The sequence below is a fragment of the Choloepus didactylus genome, chromosome 1 (assembly GCF_015220235.1).
Source record: "Choloepus didactylus isolate mChoDid1 chromosome 1, mChoDid1.pri, whole genome shotgun sequence".
NCBI classification, from domain to species: Eukaryota; Metazoa; Chordata; class Mammalia; order Pilosa; family Megalonychidae; genus Choloepus; species Choloepus didactylus.
In genome coordinates, this window is record NC_051307.1 from 7,402,176 (window position 1) to 7,422,064 (window position 19,889).

The following is a 19,889-nucleotide window of genomic DNA, read 5'->3' on the forward strand; positions in this document are numbered from 1 at the left end:
ATATGTATAATTTCCTAGCAGTTGGCCCGTTCATAAACTGCAGGATCGTGTTGCAACTTAAATTAGTGTTCCTATTCAATGGCCTTGTGTCAGATTTCCTACTTTCACAGATTTGGTGATGTGAAATGTCTGCCCCACACTGTTCAGTGCATTTAGAATAAATACCTCTTAAGTTTTCAAATCCTAAGCATCTCACAAATGCCATTTAAAACCACCTCGCTTTGTTCCTTCAACTTAGTTCAACCGAGGCACGCTGACACGGGCGCCACTGTCAGGTGCTCTGAAAATGAAGGTGGTGGCAGGTTTACAGGGCGCCTGCAGTTACGCGGCGGCCAGCAGGACTTTGCAGATAACGACGTGGGAGAGACGGGGTTATCCACCCGGCACACCCCACCTCCACCCGGTCCCAGAGGAGAGGTGAGCTGTCTCCCTGCGGGGGGCCCGGGGCGCACACGTGAGGGCACCTCCTTCCACCCTGCTTGAGGGGCGCGCTCTCCGTGGAGCCTGCGACGTCATGGAACGGACAGAATTTTCTCCTGAGCCCCAAACTGCATGGAAGCAGGACTCCAGAATAGAAAGCAGTGTCCCCTTAAAGCACACTCCCCAGAGCTGCTTCTCGCGTCCGCGCGCAGGGTTTCCCCGGCAGGGACGCCTTTCCCGGCGGCCTGGTGAGCGCAGAGCTCAGCGCGTCGGGGCGCAGCTGCGGGGCGGGGCAGGCTGGCTGCGCCGCGGACCTTGGCGGCCCCGAGGCTGGTTCCGGCGTCCCGGTTGCTGTGCGGCGGAGGACGTCTCCCCACGCCCATCGCTCCCCCGGGGCATGGCTGAATCCGCCCCCTTGAGCACGCGGCAAAGCCCAGGGGCCTTTCGGGTGTCAGCCTAAGCGGCAGCAGGACAAAAACCCATTGCAACAGCAGGACAGACTCGTGCTCTCCTCTCACGGAGGGCCCGCCTGCTGTACGAGATCTCATGGAGATTTACAAGCTCTGAGAACCGTCCTTTCTGTTGGTCATTTGGTTAAATCTCTAATACTTCAGCCATTCATTATAAAGCACCACCTAGAAATCGTTGCAATATATAATTTAATTTATTTACAAGTCCTTGGGTTCCTGCTAGTCTCAAGACAGTGTAAATAGCTTTTTCATGATTGGGGAGGTGACTGCGAACAAGCTGGGTTCTCAGGCTAAGGATGGGGGGAGGCGATGCACTACCAAAGGATGCAGAGGAACTTGTCAGGGAGATGGGATATTCTGTACCTCAGTTATGAGACCGTAAACCTTGGTCAAGATACATGCAGCTGTACAACTGGAAAGGGTGAATTTTGCTGGATGTAAATTATACTTTGTGGTAGATCAAATTATGTACCCCACTTTAGACATGTTCTTAATTAACATTAATCCACTTTCCTGTGGGTGTGAACTCATTGTAAATAGGACCTCTTGAAGATGTTATTTTAGCTAAGGTGTGATCCAACTGAATCAGAATGAGTCTTAATCCAGATTATGGAGGGCCTTAGAAAAAAAAACCTGAAAGTTACAAAAGCCAGAATGTGGAGAACACAGCCATGTGATGGGACACAGAAACACACAAAATACAAGGAACCCCCAAAATTGCCGGCAGCCAGCACTGGAATGCTACAGTCTCTGGGGAGAAAGCAAGCCTCGCCGATACCTCGGTTTGGGACTTCTTCTAGCCTCAAAATTGTGAGTCGATAAATTCTCACTGTTTAAGTCAACCCATTGGGTAGTATTTGTCACAGCAGATTTGGCAAACCAAGACACACTTTAATAAACCTGAATTTAAAAAGAAAAGAAGAATGTGATTCCTGGAATCAGCCTGCCCACGTGATCCCAGCCCTGTAGCTTAGCAGCTCTGTTACCCTACGTAGGTCATTCAGCTTCTCCGACCCACAGTTTCTGCTTCTATAAAATGGAGAAAGCAGTATACCTACCTCTTCAGGTTGTGAGCACCAAATGAGATAAAAATACTCACATTGCATGGATCTGGGCCCTAGAAGAAATCAGACTAAAAAGTGATGGTAAAACAAGCTTAAAAGGAAATATGGCTGTTTTCTTTCCATGGCATTTGATTCGCTGTATGGTCAAGCAGTGAAAAGCACATTGGGCTCAACACTTCGAAGTGTGAGAATAATTCACAGCTCTCAATATGGCTGCACGATCTGGGTAAGTGAGTTCATTCCTCAGAGCCAGAGTTTCCTCAACTGCTCAGCTTTGTCTTCATCACTCATTAAAATAAATAAAATAAAATAAAATGCTTATCTCACATTGGCTATCATGAGACTCCAAAGAGAGACGATTGATATTTGCTGTTATTTTTTCCATAAAGGGCACAACCTCCATTTGTGTTAGTTTCCTGGGCCTCTGATTCTGGCGTAGCTGCCTTTTGTGGTGTGGCACAAATCACAGCCTGTATTGTTTTCTAGAAAGAGAAGAGCAGGGAGAGGAAAGGCCAGTGACCCACAGAGGAGTGTAGAAGGATCCTGGGAGAATTGTGTGGCCTGGTTACTTCACAATCAGAAGACTTTCCACGTGTCCAAAGTTCGATAGACGAGTGTGAGAACCAGCACACACCTATCTCCACTCATCCCAGCAGTGATCAGATGAACCTGCCCTCAGCCGTCTTTGGAAGACCCAGAGATTTAAAAGGTGCTAGAAGGATTCATGCCCTTGGGGGTCATTATCCGTCTCCTGCATTTGAGCTACACCTAAGGAAATGCTTCTCCATCCACCACACTTCCTTTTTATTCTCCTGGATCTGAGCCAGTTCCTTAGATCATCCTCAGAATAAAGTTTGTTGGCATAAAGGCCAGATGTTTGCTAGAACAGCTGCTGTGAATTAAAAAAAAAAAAAAAAAAAAAAAAAGACGACAGTCAGCTCTCAGACAAAGACACAGATGTCCAAAATTTATTATTTCTTACAGTGTACATAGGAAGTACCAGACACAAGCAGAGCAGGGAAGGCAGGTGAGCTCTGCTTTCTCTCTCCATACCTAGTAGACACGCTGACCAGCCAGATGCCAAGAGTAAGAAAGGTGGTGGAAAGTCTTCAATAAAAGATAAATTTACAGGTGAAAACTAAGATACGGTCGTAAACAGACCCTTTTAAGGCTAGTCTACCCTATACAGATGATTAGGGGAAAAACCAACAGATCTGGCTGGGTTTTCTGGAGTTAACGAAAGCCTGTAACATATTCATTGTGAAAACGCTGAGCCGGCTTGTGTCTCCTTGAATGATGGGAAGTTTAGGGCACTTTTATGTTTCAAAGTCTAGAGAAGTTTCCATGAGCTATGAAAATCCACGGGCAGTCTCCTCGGTTTGCCTCAGAGAAAGCAACCTCTTTTCTCCACTTCCAACAGCAACACTGGCATTCCATTCCTCCATTCCCTCCTCCCGTGAGGCTGGTAAGATGCCATGCTGGGTGTGATCACATGAAGGCCAAAGGATGGCCAAGCACCAAAGAATGGCAATGCCTCCAGAGCTGGGAGAACCTGGCCCTGCCAATCCCTAAGCAGCCCTCGTTCTGCGTGCCCGTTGGTCCCTCACCACAGCCCATCTGCCATTTTCCTCCACCATGGTTGAGCTAGTCATGATCTGCTGCTGCACTCAGCTTCCTCATTAAGTGAGCAAAAAGGTTTGAGAAAGAAGAAAGGCCAGGAGCCATATCCATTGTTATCCAACAAAAACCCACAGTGTGCATAGATGATGGCTCCAAGTTTTGGCAAAGACATTTTCCTTTCTTTGCACCAAGGTGCAAGGCAGTAAATGCAAGCAGCTTTTTTCTCAACAACAATAACAATATCTGACTCTTATATAGCAACTACCCTATGAGCTGGACACTACCCTTATCCCAATTTGATAGATACAAAAATTGAGATACAGCAGAGAGGTTGAGTAACTTGCCCGAGGACAAACAGCTGCTAAATGGAGGGAATGGAACTTGAACCTGGGGAGTCTGGCTTCAGAGTCTGGACTTTTACACTTAATCTTGCCTCTGGAGAGGAAAAGCCTGTTGCCTAGAGGAGAAAACATTGGCTGGAAGGCGGAAAACCCGAGTTTGCTGGCTCTCTCTGCCAGCGAAGGTGCAGACATTCTACCCCACGGTCCATCTGGTTGCAGAGGGGGGATCCTGCCTCCTGGCCCCTCCTGGTGGGAACTCACGACATCACAGAAAAGCTCTGTGTGAAAATGCATGGAGGATTTCAGGAAGAAGATGGGATGAACACATTCTACAAGGCTGTCAGGGCACCTGGGCTCGGGTCACAGAGTGCAGGCACCGCTCTGCTCTGCATTCCACAGACAATGCTTGATGCACCTGTAAAAACGGGGCTCTGGGGCAGGAAAAGAGCTCTCACTGTGTACCTCACTGGGTCCAGGGGTCCTGGTTTATTTTTTGTGCATTGTAACTAGCTTTGCTGACTCTCACATGCTTACTTTTCCTCTGAAGGCTGAAGCCCTTTCCTTCTGCAGTGACTTCTTTGTGACAAAGTACAGATGTGCATTGACATCACATGCTGCTCAGTGTGCTTCTCCAAGAGGGGGGTGTCCCAAGGCTTCAGAAGCAAGAGATTTTCTTTTTTGGTAATAAGGAAACAGCTGAGTTTTTTTTTCCCCCACTCAACTAAACCGAAAATAGCTTCAGAAAATAGTAGAAGTCTGAGGTTGTATACTTTTAGAAGAAAGAGAAATATTTAATCCTAAATCAGCTGTCACAGGTAAGGGGTGAATTGAGACCCGGATTATTTGACAGGATAAAAGGGCTGCTCCCTGGGAGGTGAAAATTCTAGTGATCTCCCCGTAAAAAATAATGCACCCCACCATGACCCACCACCACTGAGCAGCTCAGTCTAAGTGTAGTGGCTCCTCCATAATGGATATCTGCCCCATATTCCATTTTCAAATCCCTTTGAAATCCAGAGCAACTTAATTTGCCAGAAGACAAACCCAGGTGTAATTTAGTTAACGATTGTCTTCCACAGACAGTTCTGTGAAGAATGGTTGAAGTTCACACCACAAAATTGCTTCATTTCTGAACATATTGATTCTTGCTATTATTGAGATGAACCTCTTTATTTCTCCAGCCCAGCACATAAAAATGTTTCTTTAATTGGGCAAGCCTGATAAATCTGCCTTCTGTGTCTTCCTGGACACTACATGTCATGAAGAGAAGGTGGGGACAAAAAGACTTCACAGTGGGAAAATTCTCAGGACAAAACTGGTCACTCAAAGTGTTCATCTGAATAAACAACCAATACTCAATAAGATGCTTGGAATTGGAATTCAGGGAAGTTTCCACATCAGGGTTATAGTTTAGCATTTATATGGCCCTTAAAAATATATTTTTTCCACGTGTTTTGAATGCATTTTATTACTTCATCCTCAAAAGAGCCCCACACGATAAGCCAGAATTGCTCAGATTTCTTGTGCAAATATGCCCTTCAGTGGACTTCCTTGGGGCTCACCAGAAGGCTCCTTCTGATTTGGGGAAAGACCCTTAAGTCACTCAGCTCCAGTTCAGGCTCGAGCCCTTCTCAAGATCTCCACTTGGACAGGGAACAGACATATATAAAAAGCTCCAAACATGACAAAGGAATAATGGAATTATGTTACATCATTTTTTCTTTTTTTTTTTTTTACTAAAAAATCATCAAGCAGCCCCTCAATCCAACTCCAGGATGATGGGATTAGTCACACAGAGGTCTGTGCTAGAAGCCCCTTTCCTGCCCATTCCCCAGCCCCTGCTTGCTTTACTGTCACAGCCTTGAAAATCTTGATACATTTTTTAACAACGAGGCCCACGTTTTTATTTTTCACTGGGTGCTGCAAATCGTGTCGCCATCTTCCCCACCCCACCCCCTCTCGTGGGCTACCTGAGGCTTCCCGACTCTAAGCTGTGCCATCCCAAAAGAGATTTACTGCGGAGGAGGATGGAGGAAATGATGACAGAAGTGCTGTTTCTTTATGCATTGCCTCATTTCTGATGGAGATCAGCTTTACTTTTCAGTAGATGTCTTGCTTCCTTGTTGTAATACTGAAGGGACGTAGGAGCGGAAGCAGAAACCCCTGAGGACACTGCTTTTAGTTGTACAGTTACTTTATGCTGCATTTATATTTTTGCTATATGAAAATTCGAAATCCTCATCCAAATTTTAACTGTGGAGGAGCTCTCACATGAATTTCAGCCAAATCTGATTCTCAGCAAGAACTCAGCAAAAAAAATGATGACATGGAAATTCATAAAAGATTGTCCAAAAATGACATGCATCTGCTTTGAAGATGTGAAAAAGTAAAACCTAGATTAAAAAAAAAAATAAAAATAACCATGAACCGGAAGAAGCTTTTTGGTGGAGGTTCTTGACAAATTGCTACATCTATTTTAAGAAGTAATCTTCAAGAAGACATAAAATAGCCCACATTTCTGAAGTATAGAACATTGCCAGAAATAATATTTGAGATGTGGCACTGTATTATCTAGATATTTTGACAGAACTTATGCATATGTGAGAACAGAGCTATAAATATAAGAATGAGCCCATTCCTTGAGCAAACTCCAAAAAGAAGAAAATAATAATAATAGTTAAGGAACCACCAGGGGCTATAAGTAAGAAAGAGTGTGATGATATTCCATCGTGGACAAAGAGTGGTAGATTGCAGACATATCTAAATTCATTGAAACATTTCTCACAATTAGAATGGGTAACTTTTAAAATAAAACAATGTATACAAGTCAAAAATATATTGTTGACTGCTTCATGTAATCTATTTCTAATGTACTGAAGAGATATTTCCCATTTAACACATTTTACCCAAGATGAGTCAACGCAACTCAAATATTCATTGATGAGGATGGAAAAATGTCCAACTTTTTAAAAACAAATTTTATCACTTGACAGGAGTTAAAAATTATTGTAATAAATATTTTTTCCATTCACTGAGCTTGAATATTGCTGAATCCTAATGCAGTTCTAAAATTCTATGACTTCCAAGATTAACCAATAGCCATGGTGGTACCATTCTTTGATCAATATGTACTGACACCCTACTTCTGTAAGGATCAACTTCATTGGGGAGCTTTCCTGAACATTTCCTTTCTTCCTTCCCAGCTCTGCACAATGACAAATTAACAATGCCTTCCTGGCACTTGGTTTATACAGAGAATAGATCCTGTAATACAGTTAATTTTTTGCGATTCTGTCTCCCCAAATATGCTATCAGCTCTTTGAAGAACCATGTCTTACTCATTTTCCCAGCACAGTATCCAACAAGTAATGGACGTTTCAGGAATGTGTGTTGAATGTTATGTGCTGAGGGATTGAAAAAGATGACAAGACAGTCCTCCAGAATTGCATAATCTAGGGGCAGAAAAATTGTTGCATGCAATAGTTTTGACCATAGAAAAGGTCACCATTCTCTGGGAAAGCTTTTTCTAACAGTTTTGTATTTTTGGCCTCAGAATACTTTTCCTTATCGACCAGAACCTTGGAGGGTAAGAGAAGGCATGAAGGTGATTGGTTTAACTCATTTACACAATTCAAGGCCCTCTACTGGGCAAGGCAGAAGAAAACATTATCAACCAAGGTCTTAATGAAATATGTCATAGAAGTAGCAATACTGACATTTAGACCCAACTGTCTTTTTCCATGTGTGAAAGAATGAGAGGATGTGGTGGGGCAGAGTGGAACCTCAAATCCCTAGAAAGATGATAGTAGAAGACCTGGTGAAGGAAAGAATGGCCTTGTCAAGATTTCTGTAGTTGTTCTTTTTTTACTCAAAACCAATAAAAATATCCAGGAAGACATTAGCTTTTATATATTTCTTGTCCAAGTCCTAAATGGAATTGGGACAAGTATAAAAGAAATTGGGTTATATCCAAATGGAACAGAAATTGAGAAATTTAATAAGAGAGGAAATGTGTAAGTGAAGCCTAGACTGGCTTTTCTTGAAGAATTGCTGTGATTCAGGACAAGATTAATCTTTGGGCACTCAGACTCCTATTTTTAAATGACCGTGACCTCCTTCAATTGCTTCAATTCTAGGTAGGACCTACAGAAATGATGGTCTAAGTGCATGGGCTTTAGGCGGAGTAAATGCACCCTAGGGAAGGGTAGGACTGCCATGTACAGTGGTTCAGACTGTGCACAGCACAAGGCCAGGGGGTGCTGTTCACACAGACTGCAGTGTGAGGTTGTGAGGCACTTAATTGTCACAACCACACCCGGTGAAGTGAACTTTAGAATTTCTATTTATATCTATTTAGAATCTAAAATCAATTAGAAAGAAATTAGGTTTCCTTCATAGCTAACATGGATCAATCCTAGCATCCTCACTTCATGGGTAGGGAAGAGTGGGAGGTCCACAACTGGGATTGTCTGGGACACCCTCACTGGTTGCCTTACTCTTAAAATATCACCATGTCCACCTTGCTCCATCTATAAGATTTGTAGATTATACAGCCTGCCTTTGATCTTCCCACATTAATAAATGACTTTGAAAGATTCCTGTATAAAATCATAGACTGAAAATAATACTAACACTTACAACACATGCAACAAGGAGAAAATGGAAGTGCCCACTAACTCTTCCACTCTTAGAACTTCTTCATGAGCACCTGTGTGAGTTCAAAAACTGCAACCCTAAAATTAGACTCAAAAAGAAGTGCAGTTACCAAGAAGGTTATTTGAATTATACATCTCTGTGCTCTCCCATTAAAAATTAACTTTTCCCTAGGTATATATTGTAACTTGACATTTTGGCTAGGGTTAATAAAGCCATCAAGATTAGCAAGATGGTTTAGTAAGTATGGTTTATGTAATCATTCCCTCATTCTTCTAAAATTTTATTTTTTTCATGTTTCAGAATGGTGCATAACGTATTAGTACATGAGTGCATATACATAATTCTAAAATAAGTTAAAATTTACTGAACACACATGCTCAACATTTTTTTCCTGATAAGGTGTGCTATCAAAAATTTTGGCAACCACAATCCTAGAGCATGGAAACCCATGGTCGTTGTGGGCTCCATTTCACTGTTCTGCCACGGGTCTATGGGGGGATTGAGGAGAGGGTCCCCAGACAGTCAACATGCTGAATCAGATGGTTATTGTTAGAACAGCTCATTGTAACAGCTAATTATAGAAAAGCCAAAGGGGGGTGGGATGGGAAAGGATAACAATGGCCTTATTAGGCAAATGGACCAAAGCATTTCATATCACCTGTAACTGCACAAGATGATGCTGGAGCATAATGGCTTGAAGTTTTGCTTGTTACAGTGTGCGTCTAAAACTCTTTGAAATGTATGAGTTTTAAAGGTGGACTCAATGTCTTGTCCCTCTTGGTGTGGGTGGGTTTATGACATGGCTAGAGATCACTGATGAGCTCTCTCCCCTCAGAGTTGAAGAGCCCAGCATCGTGCATTTGCCAATGCAACCACTCTCAGGCTCATGATTGGACCATTTCATGGATGTCAGGGATTTTTTTGCACATCAAAAAAGTGGGGGGAGATGTACAATTGGAAAAGGAAAACACCCAGATGCAATTAGCCATTTTGCCAGGCTCAAGGGGAAAAAAAGAGTAATATTTTTCTAACAACCCTTAATAAAAGGGTGGATATTGCTTTGTTAAGGAAACTATATACAAAAGAATCTTACTTTTTAAAACAGGTGTAGCTTCTTAAGTAGTTTTTTAATATTGGAACTTTATCATGCGATGGACAGAAAAGTGTATGGATACAAAAAAATAGGTCTTGAGAAACAGGGAGAACATATTCTTTGTTATATTTTTACTCTCTTATTGGATTAAGACAAATGTTGATGAGTATTGTCAGCCTCTGGGATCCTCTTTTTCAGTGGTTGTATAAAATTAAAATAACTGGTCACTTCATTAGAACATTAGCCAAGTCACAGATGCGGTGCTATGCAAACCAAGTGACCATTTCTTTTGCCATGGATTGTAATTCTAGGAAAAGCAGAATCTCAAACAGAGCCCAGATCTGAAATCAAACATTGAAGAGAGTCATAAAGAAGAATTAAAAACAAGCAATCAAAAATATGTCTTCCAGACCACTGGGTGAAGGACTGATGTATATAAGACTTGAGACATCTGAGTCCTGTCAATGTCCAAGTCTGTCCTAAAACTGAGGGTGAAACCTTGCACAGAAAGGGAACCCCCCAATCCCCAGTAAGGCATCTCCATTCTATTCCCATCATGACATGAAAATTGCCTCATTTGAATGGGTTGGCTGGTTCACATTTTGCTTCCTTCCCTTTAGAAGTTCTGCAGGGGAGTTTCCAATTGGTGGATGACTATCTTCTTACTTTATGACTCTAATTTTTCTTCCTTTTATTAATAAGGTGGCAGTTTAAGAGTAAAATATAAAATAACGGCATTTAGCGGCTGATTGATTTTTCCACTGGCAGTGTTATAAATATGGCCAAGAATTTCCCTTTCAGAAATGGAATGAGAAGTAATTCAGTGAGACTTCGAAGCATAAATTTAGAGTTATTTGCACAGACACTATTCAAGCAGCTTGATGCTGGAATGTGTAACTTATGCTGGATTGTTAATGTAAAGCAGCCCAGAAATGGATGTTGAATTTATAGGTTTGTGCCCTTGGTGGGTGTGGAAACTTGTTTCCTTTGTGGCACAAAGAGATGATCTATGGAACATTCTCGTATCTATACCCAAATGGCACCTGCACCAAAATGAATGGAAAATGTTTATCCATTCATTATTTATACCGCACTTCATTCCAAAGATGGAAAGAAGAATGGTAAATAGTTTACAACTGGGGATAACATGAAACTGGAAACACTGTCATGCTACACAGACATTCAGAACCACGACTCGATCTCTAAACTTCCAGGTGAACAAATTTGAACCTATCCCTTTCCGCATATGAATTGTCATATATTTCCAGATCAAATATCAGTTAATTTAAAGATGCTTAAATACACTGTTTGTTTCCCATATGCTGGATGTATTTTACCTTCAACAATATGCCAGAATTTAAAACTTTGCTGGTTGATTCAGCACTAGGATTCATCTTACTAAGAGATCTGCTTAGACTCCTCCTTAAACTCCAACCACAGTCAAATTGGTTTTCTATGCCAACAATTTCTATGCCAAATAATTTTTCAAGGCATGTACAGGCTCTGCCTTTCTAGCTGCCATCCCTTTTGTTTGAATTTCATAGAACTGCTTTGAAGTGAAATAGTCTCAGTGGGGCCAACCCCGAACATAGGATATTAGAATTTCACGTCCCTCACTCAGCTCTCATATTTTCCTTGACATTTCCCCAAATGTCAGAGCTCTTTCTGTTGAGACTCTTCCCACTTTTTCTCATTTCTTTTCCTATCATAAAAGTATTATTTTGCATATATAACAATGCACATATTTCTAACTTAAAAGGGTTTAAATGGCAACACACAAATTTCAAACCAGGAGTAAGGAACAGAAAATAGAACTTTTTCTCTCTAAACTAACCCTGACCACAAAGTTCAACATGTAGAATAGAGGATGTGTGGTTTGGGGTTACATTAACTGATAAATCCACATTCCAGAATCTATTGATTCCTTTCGTAACTGAACACTTGCTATGTGCCGACCCAGGAATGGGCCTTGCAGACAGCATAAATCAACACTGTCCTCAAGAAGTTAGCAGTCTAGGTAGGATAATTCTAATGAGTAAAATGCAACCTGTAATATTTTAACAGCATGATCTTTAATGCAGTGTTATGGAAAAACATCAGTCAGATAACATAAGCCTGTTTGTACACATCCCTTAAAATCCTTCTTTTCTCCCAGTGTGAGCCCTTTCTAGAAAATCATTCTAAATTAATGAAAATCCCCAGGCTTGAGCTCATATTAGTCATTTGTTCAAATAGTGCCGTGTGCCCAGCGGACTAAGAACTGAATATTATAGACAATTTGTGAGTCCACCTGTCATAACACTTCTGATAAAGCCCTGAGAGCAGAAATTAGAATTAAAAAAATAATAACAACGCAGAACATGTTTTCACCGTAAATTTAAGGTACTTTCCATTACAAAACTGTGTTTTAAAAAAGTCTTGTTCACAGTACTCCACTAAACCTTTAATAAAATCAATTGTGAGTCCATTTATTCCCTTTTTCTCTCTGAAAAAGTAATACATCTTGCACTCTGTCATTTGCAGCATTCAAAAGAGGAAAACAATTCAACTGTTTAACCCCACAGCTTTAGTTAATGAATTGCAGGATCTAGGAAACAAATTTGCTGGCAATCCATTACAATCATCAGCCCAGCACACACATTTTCATGCTTCAATTTTGGCCTCTTCACAGTTAGGAAAAGTCGAAGTTCATCTCAAGTTATAACTGATGTCTTTCTAGAACACATATCTCCATTAGAGCAAAGAGCATGTCCGTCATTGTGGGATCCACAAAAACCATATGGATCTTGCTGGTTCTTTCCATATCTCAGTTGTAGGTGCACACCCTGATTAGGTTAAAATTGCATGAGAAATTGAATTGTTTTTTGACCTTCAGTTGCTGGTCTTTGGAGCTAGCTGCAAAATCCACATTTTATGCAGTTACCTTTGGAAGCTTAACAACTGGTCTAAAACACACAGTTCCTTGCAAGCCTAATTACCCACCTATTAGCCTCTGTTTCAGTTCACTATTATATCATAAGGAAGCCCAAAACATAATAATTCTCATTTTAGTTCTGTTTCATTTAATTTTTGTCTCTCCAGTAGGTGTGATGGCTGACTATGTAAGCCCCGAACCAGGGTGACATGATTGATGTTTCTTTAATCACAGCTGCTTTTGAGAAAAGAAAGAGAAGGAGAAGAAGGACAAGAGGAGGAGGAGGAGGAGGAGGAGGAGAAATCCTTATGTCCTTTCCATGCCCCTCCCCCCCAGATTTAATCTCATACCCTCCTCTTGCAGATCTCTGTCCAGAACAATCCCATTCACAGTTTTCTTCATTCAGTGTTTTTATGTATAAAGCAATAGATTCTGATTCTGTGCTAAGGACAGATTTGCCTGTGGATGTCCTCTTTATTGTTTGAACCACCCTTGGATGGGGCGTGTGACCCAGGCCTTCCATCCCAGCCCAGGAAAGAGGAGCCATGAAACAGACCTAGGTGTTAGGAAGACGCTTTTCCAAAGGTATCTCAATCCTAATTAAGAGCTGCCAACTGAAGTATTATGGAACCAGGAACTTCTCCCCACCCCCTTCCAAAACAGGCCCATGGTGTGTGCCATTTTTAAAATCAACTCTCCAAATGTTTGCCTATATGCCACTTATTTGGCTCTTACAAGTAAGTTACTTTGCAAAGCATCTTAAAACGGACACCTAAATAAGAACATGGGATTGCTTCTCATCATTCATGGGACTCTTTTTTTTCAAAGGCCGTATTAGATTGCAAAACAGAGAATGTCTTTTTCTTCTTCTTCCAGAGCACGACAGAAGAGAAGGCATTTTGTACACATGGGCTTTGACGGTTGGGATTTCTGATCCAGCTGATATAACTTAAGCTTGCATTTTGATCCCTGCTAAATTATTTTCCAAGTCATCTCGTAGATTGCTCCAGAAACATCTGACATACTTTAATACCGAAATGTAAATGAGACGCCCCCTCACGCCACCTCCGCTCTCTCAAGTTGCCCTAAATTGGGACTTGACTTTGCTCGCTATACTTGAGCTGTTCTTTTCAATCACACGTCATTCCCCCCAAGCTCTATGTTTTTGCAGGAGATTTAGAAGATGTTATGTTGTAAAGTCACCCAGTTTAAAGCCAGCTCTCAGGCTCACGTTGCTGACCCACGTTCTCCTTAAAGTCTGTAAGACCTGGACAAGCAGACACCCGGCAAGCATTTGGGCCCCTGGAGTCTCCGCTGGGCCCAGCTCATGCACTGAGGGTCCAAGGGAACAGCTATTGAGCTCCAGAATTTCTGCAGCAGGAACTAGGCCCAGAAGGCTGCTGCAGGAGCTATTTGCCCACCAGACCCAATCAGTCCTGAAGCCAAAGGAGAGTCAGACACAAACCATTGCACCGGCCCTCTGTAGTAATTGGTCCCAAGAGTCAGTAAACGATCATCTGAACTCCCTGCCTTGAGAGTTCCTAGGAATCACATTTGATGCAGCCTCATCCAACTAAAGAAAACATTTGGGAGATGCGGGGCAGATCCAGTTCACTATCCAGAGAGGAGCTTCTGTTCAACTTTATTACAGGTCTTAAGCAGACTTAACTGTTAGTCAAGGGACAAATTCCTGCTCTCCAAGGAGCACCCCCACCCCTACCCCACCCCCAGGAACTTGGGGATCAGCCAGCGTGGTCGCTAAGCTGTCACATACGTTTCCTCGGTGGTGGCTGGAGGATGGGAGTGTGGGTGGGTGGGGACTATAAGTTCTTTCACAGGGGCAGAAAGTGGAGGGGCCTGGAAAGGATTGGTCAGCAGCACAGGATCTGCACAATGGAATTTCATCAGCATGAGAGGGAATGAAGGGGAGAAAGATTTTATAATAGCCGCCAACACGTCTGATGAAATGCTGGGGTGGGGGGAGAGGCAACTGCAGACCTGCCCTAATTACACGCTCAGCAGAAACGAGGCTGTGACCCTAATAACAGGTGTACTCTGGGAAACACACCCTCTCCTTGGAGACCCACATGGTTCAGTGAACGCAGCCAAGCTGGGGCACTCTGGGAAGCTCTGGAGTATAATGCTGGGTGGGTGGGAACCTGAGAAGAAGATAGGCGGCTGAGCCAAGGGGGGCTCATTGCCCTGAGAAGGGTCCCCCAAAGCCAACTTGACTGAAGACAGGGAACCACCCAATACTATGCTGGCTCTTAAATCCTTCTTCTACAGTATATGAGAATCACCACTCCACACGGCTATTCCTTCTTATTGCAAGCAGGGTGAACAGATACAAAGAAGCTTCTGAACTCTCTGTAGGGTCCAGTAGAAACCCCTCCAACCAAGCACAGAGGAAAAGGACATCTTGTCTGTGCTGCCCTATTTCTATTTCAGAGAGCCAGCTCCTTTTGCTCACCTCCCACCCTCCTCCTGCCTCCTTCTCGGGCACCCAGCTGTTCGCTGGGTGCCATATGCATTTGGACACTGGCTCAGCCGCCAGGCAACTGCCCAGCATTGCAGGCCGAGTCCCAGCTTTGCCGTGCACCAGCTGGTGACCTTGAACAAGTGAGTTACCTTCTCTGTGCTTCAGTTTTCTCATCTGTCATTGGGAATAACAGCCTCTGCCTCGAGGGACTGTTGTGAGGTTCAAATAAGGGAATGTGTATAGAACACTCCATGGTATGCTGAGCTCTGGAGCTATTTGGCAAATGCTAGCTGCTGTGGTGGTTACTGTTCCCACTGCTGTCAGGAGGAACTTCCCGTCTCCCACCCCCTCAAGCCCTCGGCTCCATCCCAAATCCCGTTCCTAAATTTCATCACGCTGTGCCCACTCCTTCTTCCTGTCCTGTTTTTATCAAAAGTCACCCATCACTGAGATAAAAGCAGGGAGGAGAAATTTTATTTCTGAAGTTGTTAATTTTACTCTAGACTTCCAAAAAAAGGATCACCCATCTGTCAAAAAAGAGAGAAACAGAGAGAAAGAGAGAAGATAAAGATAAAAGATCTTTAAAAGTAATTATTTAAGTGCCAACCAAGAGGAAATGAAACTGGTCTTGGCTCGGGTATAGTTGAATTAGAGGGTGGTGTTTTACAACCTAAAATCTGCCACATAAAAAAAAGAAAGAGAATATGTGCTTTGGAAAAATAAAATCAGCTACCAGTTTGCCACAACAAAACATATTCTGTAAAAACATATTCAGAGAAATGACTTTCAATTCAAAACTCGAGCTTCTCTTCTGCTGTTGCCTCCTCCCATCTTCTAGCTACATGGATTTTTTTTGAGGTGCATACAGTTTGTATTTCTTTCCCCGGGGCTCTGATCAACTGCAGATGTAGTTTGTACAAGCAATGTTTCTACACTGCCATGCACAGAAACGCTGCTCAGCAGCTCATCTTTCCCCACTTCTCCTCCCAGGCTTACTTTCCCCAGACAACTCTCAGGTACCCACCCAGATGACACACGACAGCACACTGCAAGTGGCATAAATCTCCATGAGAGAATAAAACAACTGGCTTCTCCGCTGAGGTCCAAAACCCAAAGTACTTTTTCTAAAGTCACAATGAAATCAGAAGCAATGAATCCCTTTCTCCTTAAGGCTAACCCAAAGTTGACAACTTAGCCAATTTCTGCAATTGCTATTGCAAACTGAGATATAAATAGCACGGCTCCTCAAAGCAAATAATTACAGGATTGATTCGATCTTCAGCATCGCTCCTAAACCCCCCACATTTTCTTAGACACTTGGCGCAGCCCTGGTCCCTTCTCCTCCCCCAAGTCTCCCTATCCAAGTCAAAGCATCGCTCACCTCACTCATGTTGGCTTTAAAGTGACAGTTCCCGGGCCTCCACCGCTCAGCACAGGGGACTGTTCAAGGGTCGCTGTTCCCCAGTCCTGGCTTTTCTCTTAAAAAGGGCTGCCCGGTGGCATCACACCGTCTGTGAGCCAATGAGATCCATTCACCTGTCTGAACGCCTCGCGTGCATCTGAGAGTGCAAAGGGCCACCTAGTGGAACGCAGGGAAAAGACCTGCTGAGTCCCTGCTCCAAATGCTCTCAGGGAAATGCTAGCTTCAAAAAAAGAAAGAAAAAACGTAGGAGTCAGAGGTACAGAGATTGTCACCGGGATGACTTTGCTCTTCCATTGATGGGGTGCGCTATTTTTGCACATAGGTGGGACATTTGAAATGTCCACCAGAAGGAAGGTCTGGTTTTCCAAGGAACAGGAGTTCCAAAAGCATCAGTACATCATATCTCGCCTCCCTCCGTGCTTTCTTGGGATCTGCAGCCACCCCCACCCCCGCCCTGGTAACACCCATCCCAGCCTTTGGCACTGAATATTTTTCTCTCCCTCTCTTGCCACCCCAAACCCGTCAGCCTGCTGTCCTCCAGGAACTTTGTCCTCCCCGCTGGAAGGAAATGAGTGGGTGGTGTCAAGGCCATTGATTTGGATTCTCCCCGTTTCCAGTCGCAGGGTGAGGTGACGAGACGGGCTCCCCCAGCCTGGCTTTGCAGTTGTGGTCACTTCCCCAGCGTGGGACAGGAGGCTCCGTCTTGACCTTGGTCAAGGCCCGGGTCAGCCTCTCTGTGAAGAGGGTCAGTCTTACTGCTCAGTCCTAAAGAGTCTGCAGAGGCAGAGTGACCCTTGCCTTTTGCAAGAGAGGTGACCTGCAGAGCAGAGAAGGGGAAGGCTGCTCAGAGTCAGGGTGTGTGGCTGCCTGTCGCCGCGGCCCCTGGCCGGTCGGGGCTCCCTCCTGTAACCTGCCAGCTTCCACTGTCCCCCACATCCCCAGATTCAAGCAGAGGCCTTGGCATGATTACAAACGTGCTCATGTCGTGGCAAATATGCCACACAATGATGCCAAGGACTCATGGATATCTAAACACACCCAAGTGATGGCTGTCATGCAACTCACATGGGTAAATCCATGAGAAACTACGGACAGCTGTCACATTCCTCAGATGCCCCTCACAGGGCCTCACTCCCCACACACACTATGACCCAATGAACAGCTTCTTGGGGGAGCAGTGCTTCCCATGGGCCCCTCCCCTGGTTGACTTCTCTCAGCTTCCATCCCTGCCATGACCACAGTGGCCTCTCCAGTCATCTCCCTCCCCTGTAGGCTCCTCCCTCTCTCTCTTCACACTCCGGGGGGTTCCATCCTGCCTCTAGGCCTTCCTTCTCTCGGGGGCTCTCTGTTCTCAGTGGCCACCTCCAACTCGCCACCCCAACAATGCTGGCCAATCCTAACTCTCTCCCCTTTCTATTCCTTGTGTCCTTACTCATTGCCAGAGAATGACCTGCTGTGACCCCTTCTGGGCAGAAACCAAAGGACTTTACCTCTGAGCACCCCTGAGATGGAAAGGCCCTAGTGGGGGCTGTGAATATTTGAGCGACTTCAGTTTAAAACTTGACTGATTGGGTCCAAAGAGGTTACAGCCCTAAGTCTGGAGGAGGAAGTGGGTGGCAGTGACCCCAGAGTCAGTGCAGAATTGAAGAGAGGACTCACACTTGGGTTCATGCAAATGCTGACCCTGAGCTTGCACACACCTGGAAGTCCCTCCTTAAACTCTGAGCTGGGTGGCAGGAATATTGCAGTCTAGACCCTGCCCTGGTGGCAACTCCCCAGTTCCTTGGAGAGTTTAAGAAGATTAGAAGGACCATAAAAGGAGAGAGTGGAAGTCTCCCAAGGTTCTGGCAAAGAAGAGCTGGAGAAAATGGTTCTGTGTAGAGAGTTCTAGGCAGGAGGCTCATTCCAAGATGGAACCAGTGCAGGTGATTAGAATAGCAGTGAAAGCACCTTCTTGATGCTTCAAAATTACCCCCTGATGTGTGTCAGCGGGGATGCTGGTTTGCCTCCTCGTGGCAATGAGTGGGAACAGCTGCTCAGCAAAGCAAGGCTGTGTGTTTGTGGGGGACACGAAGAAGAAGGGACCCAGGGAATATTTGCATCCTACTTTCCGGCCAGTCTGAGGGTGGGGACTAAATGGGTCTGGCTGGAAGAATCGCGTGCCCCTGACACCTTCCTCTCCCCAAGCTCCTCATGGCTGCCGCCACACTGACCCTCTGCACCATGGGCAGGCGAGGGCCACCTCCTCCCAGCTCCTGGGCATGCGCTTCTCCCTAGCTCAGCACCCTCTAGTCCTTCCGCCCTTGGACTTGCATTCCTCAGTCTCAGTCACCTCTGTTACAATCCCCCCCTCGGTGGAAACAGGGGGAAAGGCCGCGTATCCCCAGTACACAGGAGCAGAGCACAGGCCAAAGGCCAAGACCAGGTTTCCCTGGGGGTCCAAGCCCTCGGCTGCACCCCACGAACACGAGTGAGCTCTAGCGAGAAGCAACAGGACTGGGTTTCTTCTGTGGCTTGTGCAAATCAATCTTCTTAATTTAAGGCCACTTTACATAGGGGTTGTGTCTATAGAAATGCCTGTTTCATGGGCAGAGTGATACACTCACTGTAATAACTTGTGTTTAGCAGCAGGACCAGAAATGGACGGTATTTGCTCTGAAAGCCCCGGCCCGCTCAGAAATATCTGCAAGGTAATAAGGAACTTCCTGCAGGAGCTGCCAGCGGCCCCTCCTTATCCACTGGCACCTCTTTCCCATCTCCCACAGGTGCCGAGGCCCTGGCAGGGGTTGGAAGTGGTCGGTGGGAGGAGAGAGGGTCCTGGTCAGGAACTGGGGATCACGATGGCCGGCAACCCCAGAGCTGGAGGAGGCCGGGATAGAGCCTCTTCCAGAACCTTCAGAGGGAGCCCAGCTCTGCCGACACCTTGATTTGGGACTTCTGGCTCCAGAATTGTTATAGAATTTCTGTTGTTTTAAACCTCACAGTGTGTGGTAATTTCTTAAGGCAGCCACAGGAAACTAACACAAGGAGGTACAGGTATAAGAAAACAACTGTCACTTCTGAAAAGCAGAGCCACACCCTCCTGGAAAGAAGCCCATCCTGCTGGGGATTTCAAGCACCCAACTGCTTCAGTTGGAGAATGAGATCCGGTGATGATGTTGTTGAGGTCCTCTTGTATGGTTTGCAGGCTGTACACCAGCAGAGGGGACAAGAAAAGGGACACAGGGAGCAGACCTGAGCTCTGCTGACTGAGCCAAGGGCCCTGGTGGGGACCTGAATTTTCTAAAAACACAAAGGCCCATGTAGGTTTGCAACAGCCTGGGGCTGGGATTGGTGGTTCTCAAAGCTGGGCTGTGGCTTTGTTAATTAGAGTGTGAGATTGTTCGGGACACCCAGGGGGTTATAAAGG

The 19,889-nt window shown here is 44.7% G+C and overlaps 1 protein-coding gene across 1 annotated transcript in view; it reads right to left on the bottom strand.

Moving 5' to 3' along the window:
- Window positions 1-16,574, bottom strand: part of PCP4 (Purkinje cell protein 4) — a 55,148-nt gene extending 38,574 nt beyond the window's left edge. The window contains exon 1 of the mRNA XM_037831473.1: window positions 16,439-16,574. Within this exon, the coding sequence (XP_037687401.1) occupies window positions 16,439-16,447 (9 nt within the window). The 5' untranslated portion in view covers window positions 16,448-16,574. The remainder of the gene's footprint in view (window positions 1-16,438) is intronic.
- Between the last annotated feature and the right edge of the window lie 3,315 nt (window positions 16,575-19,889).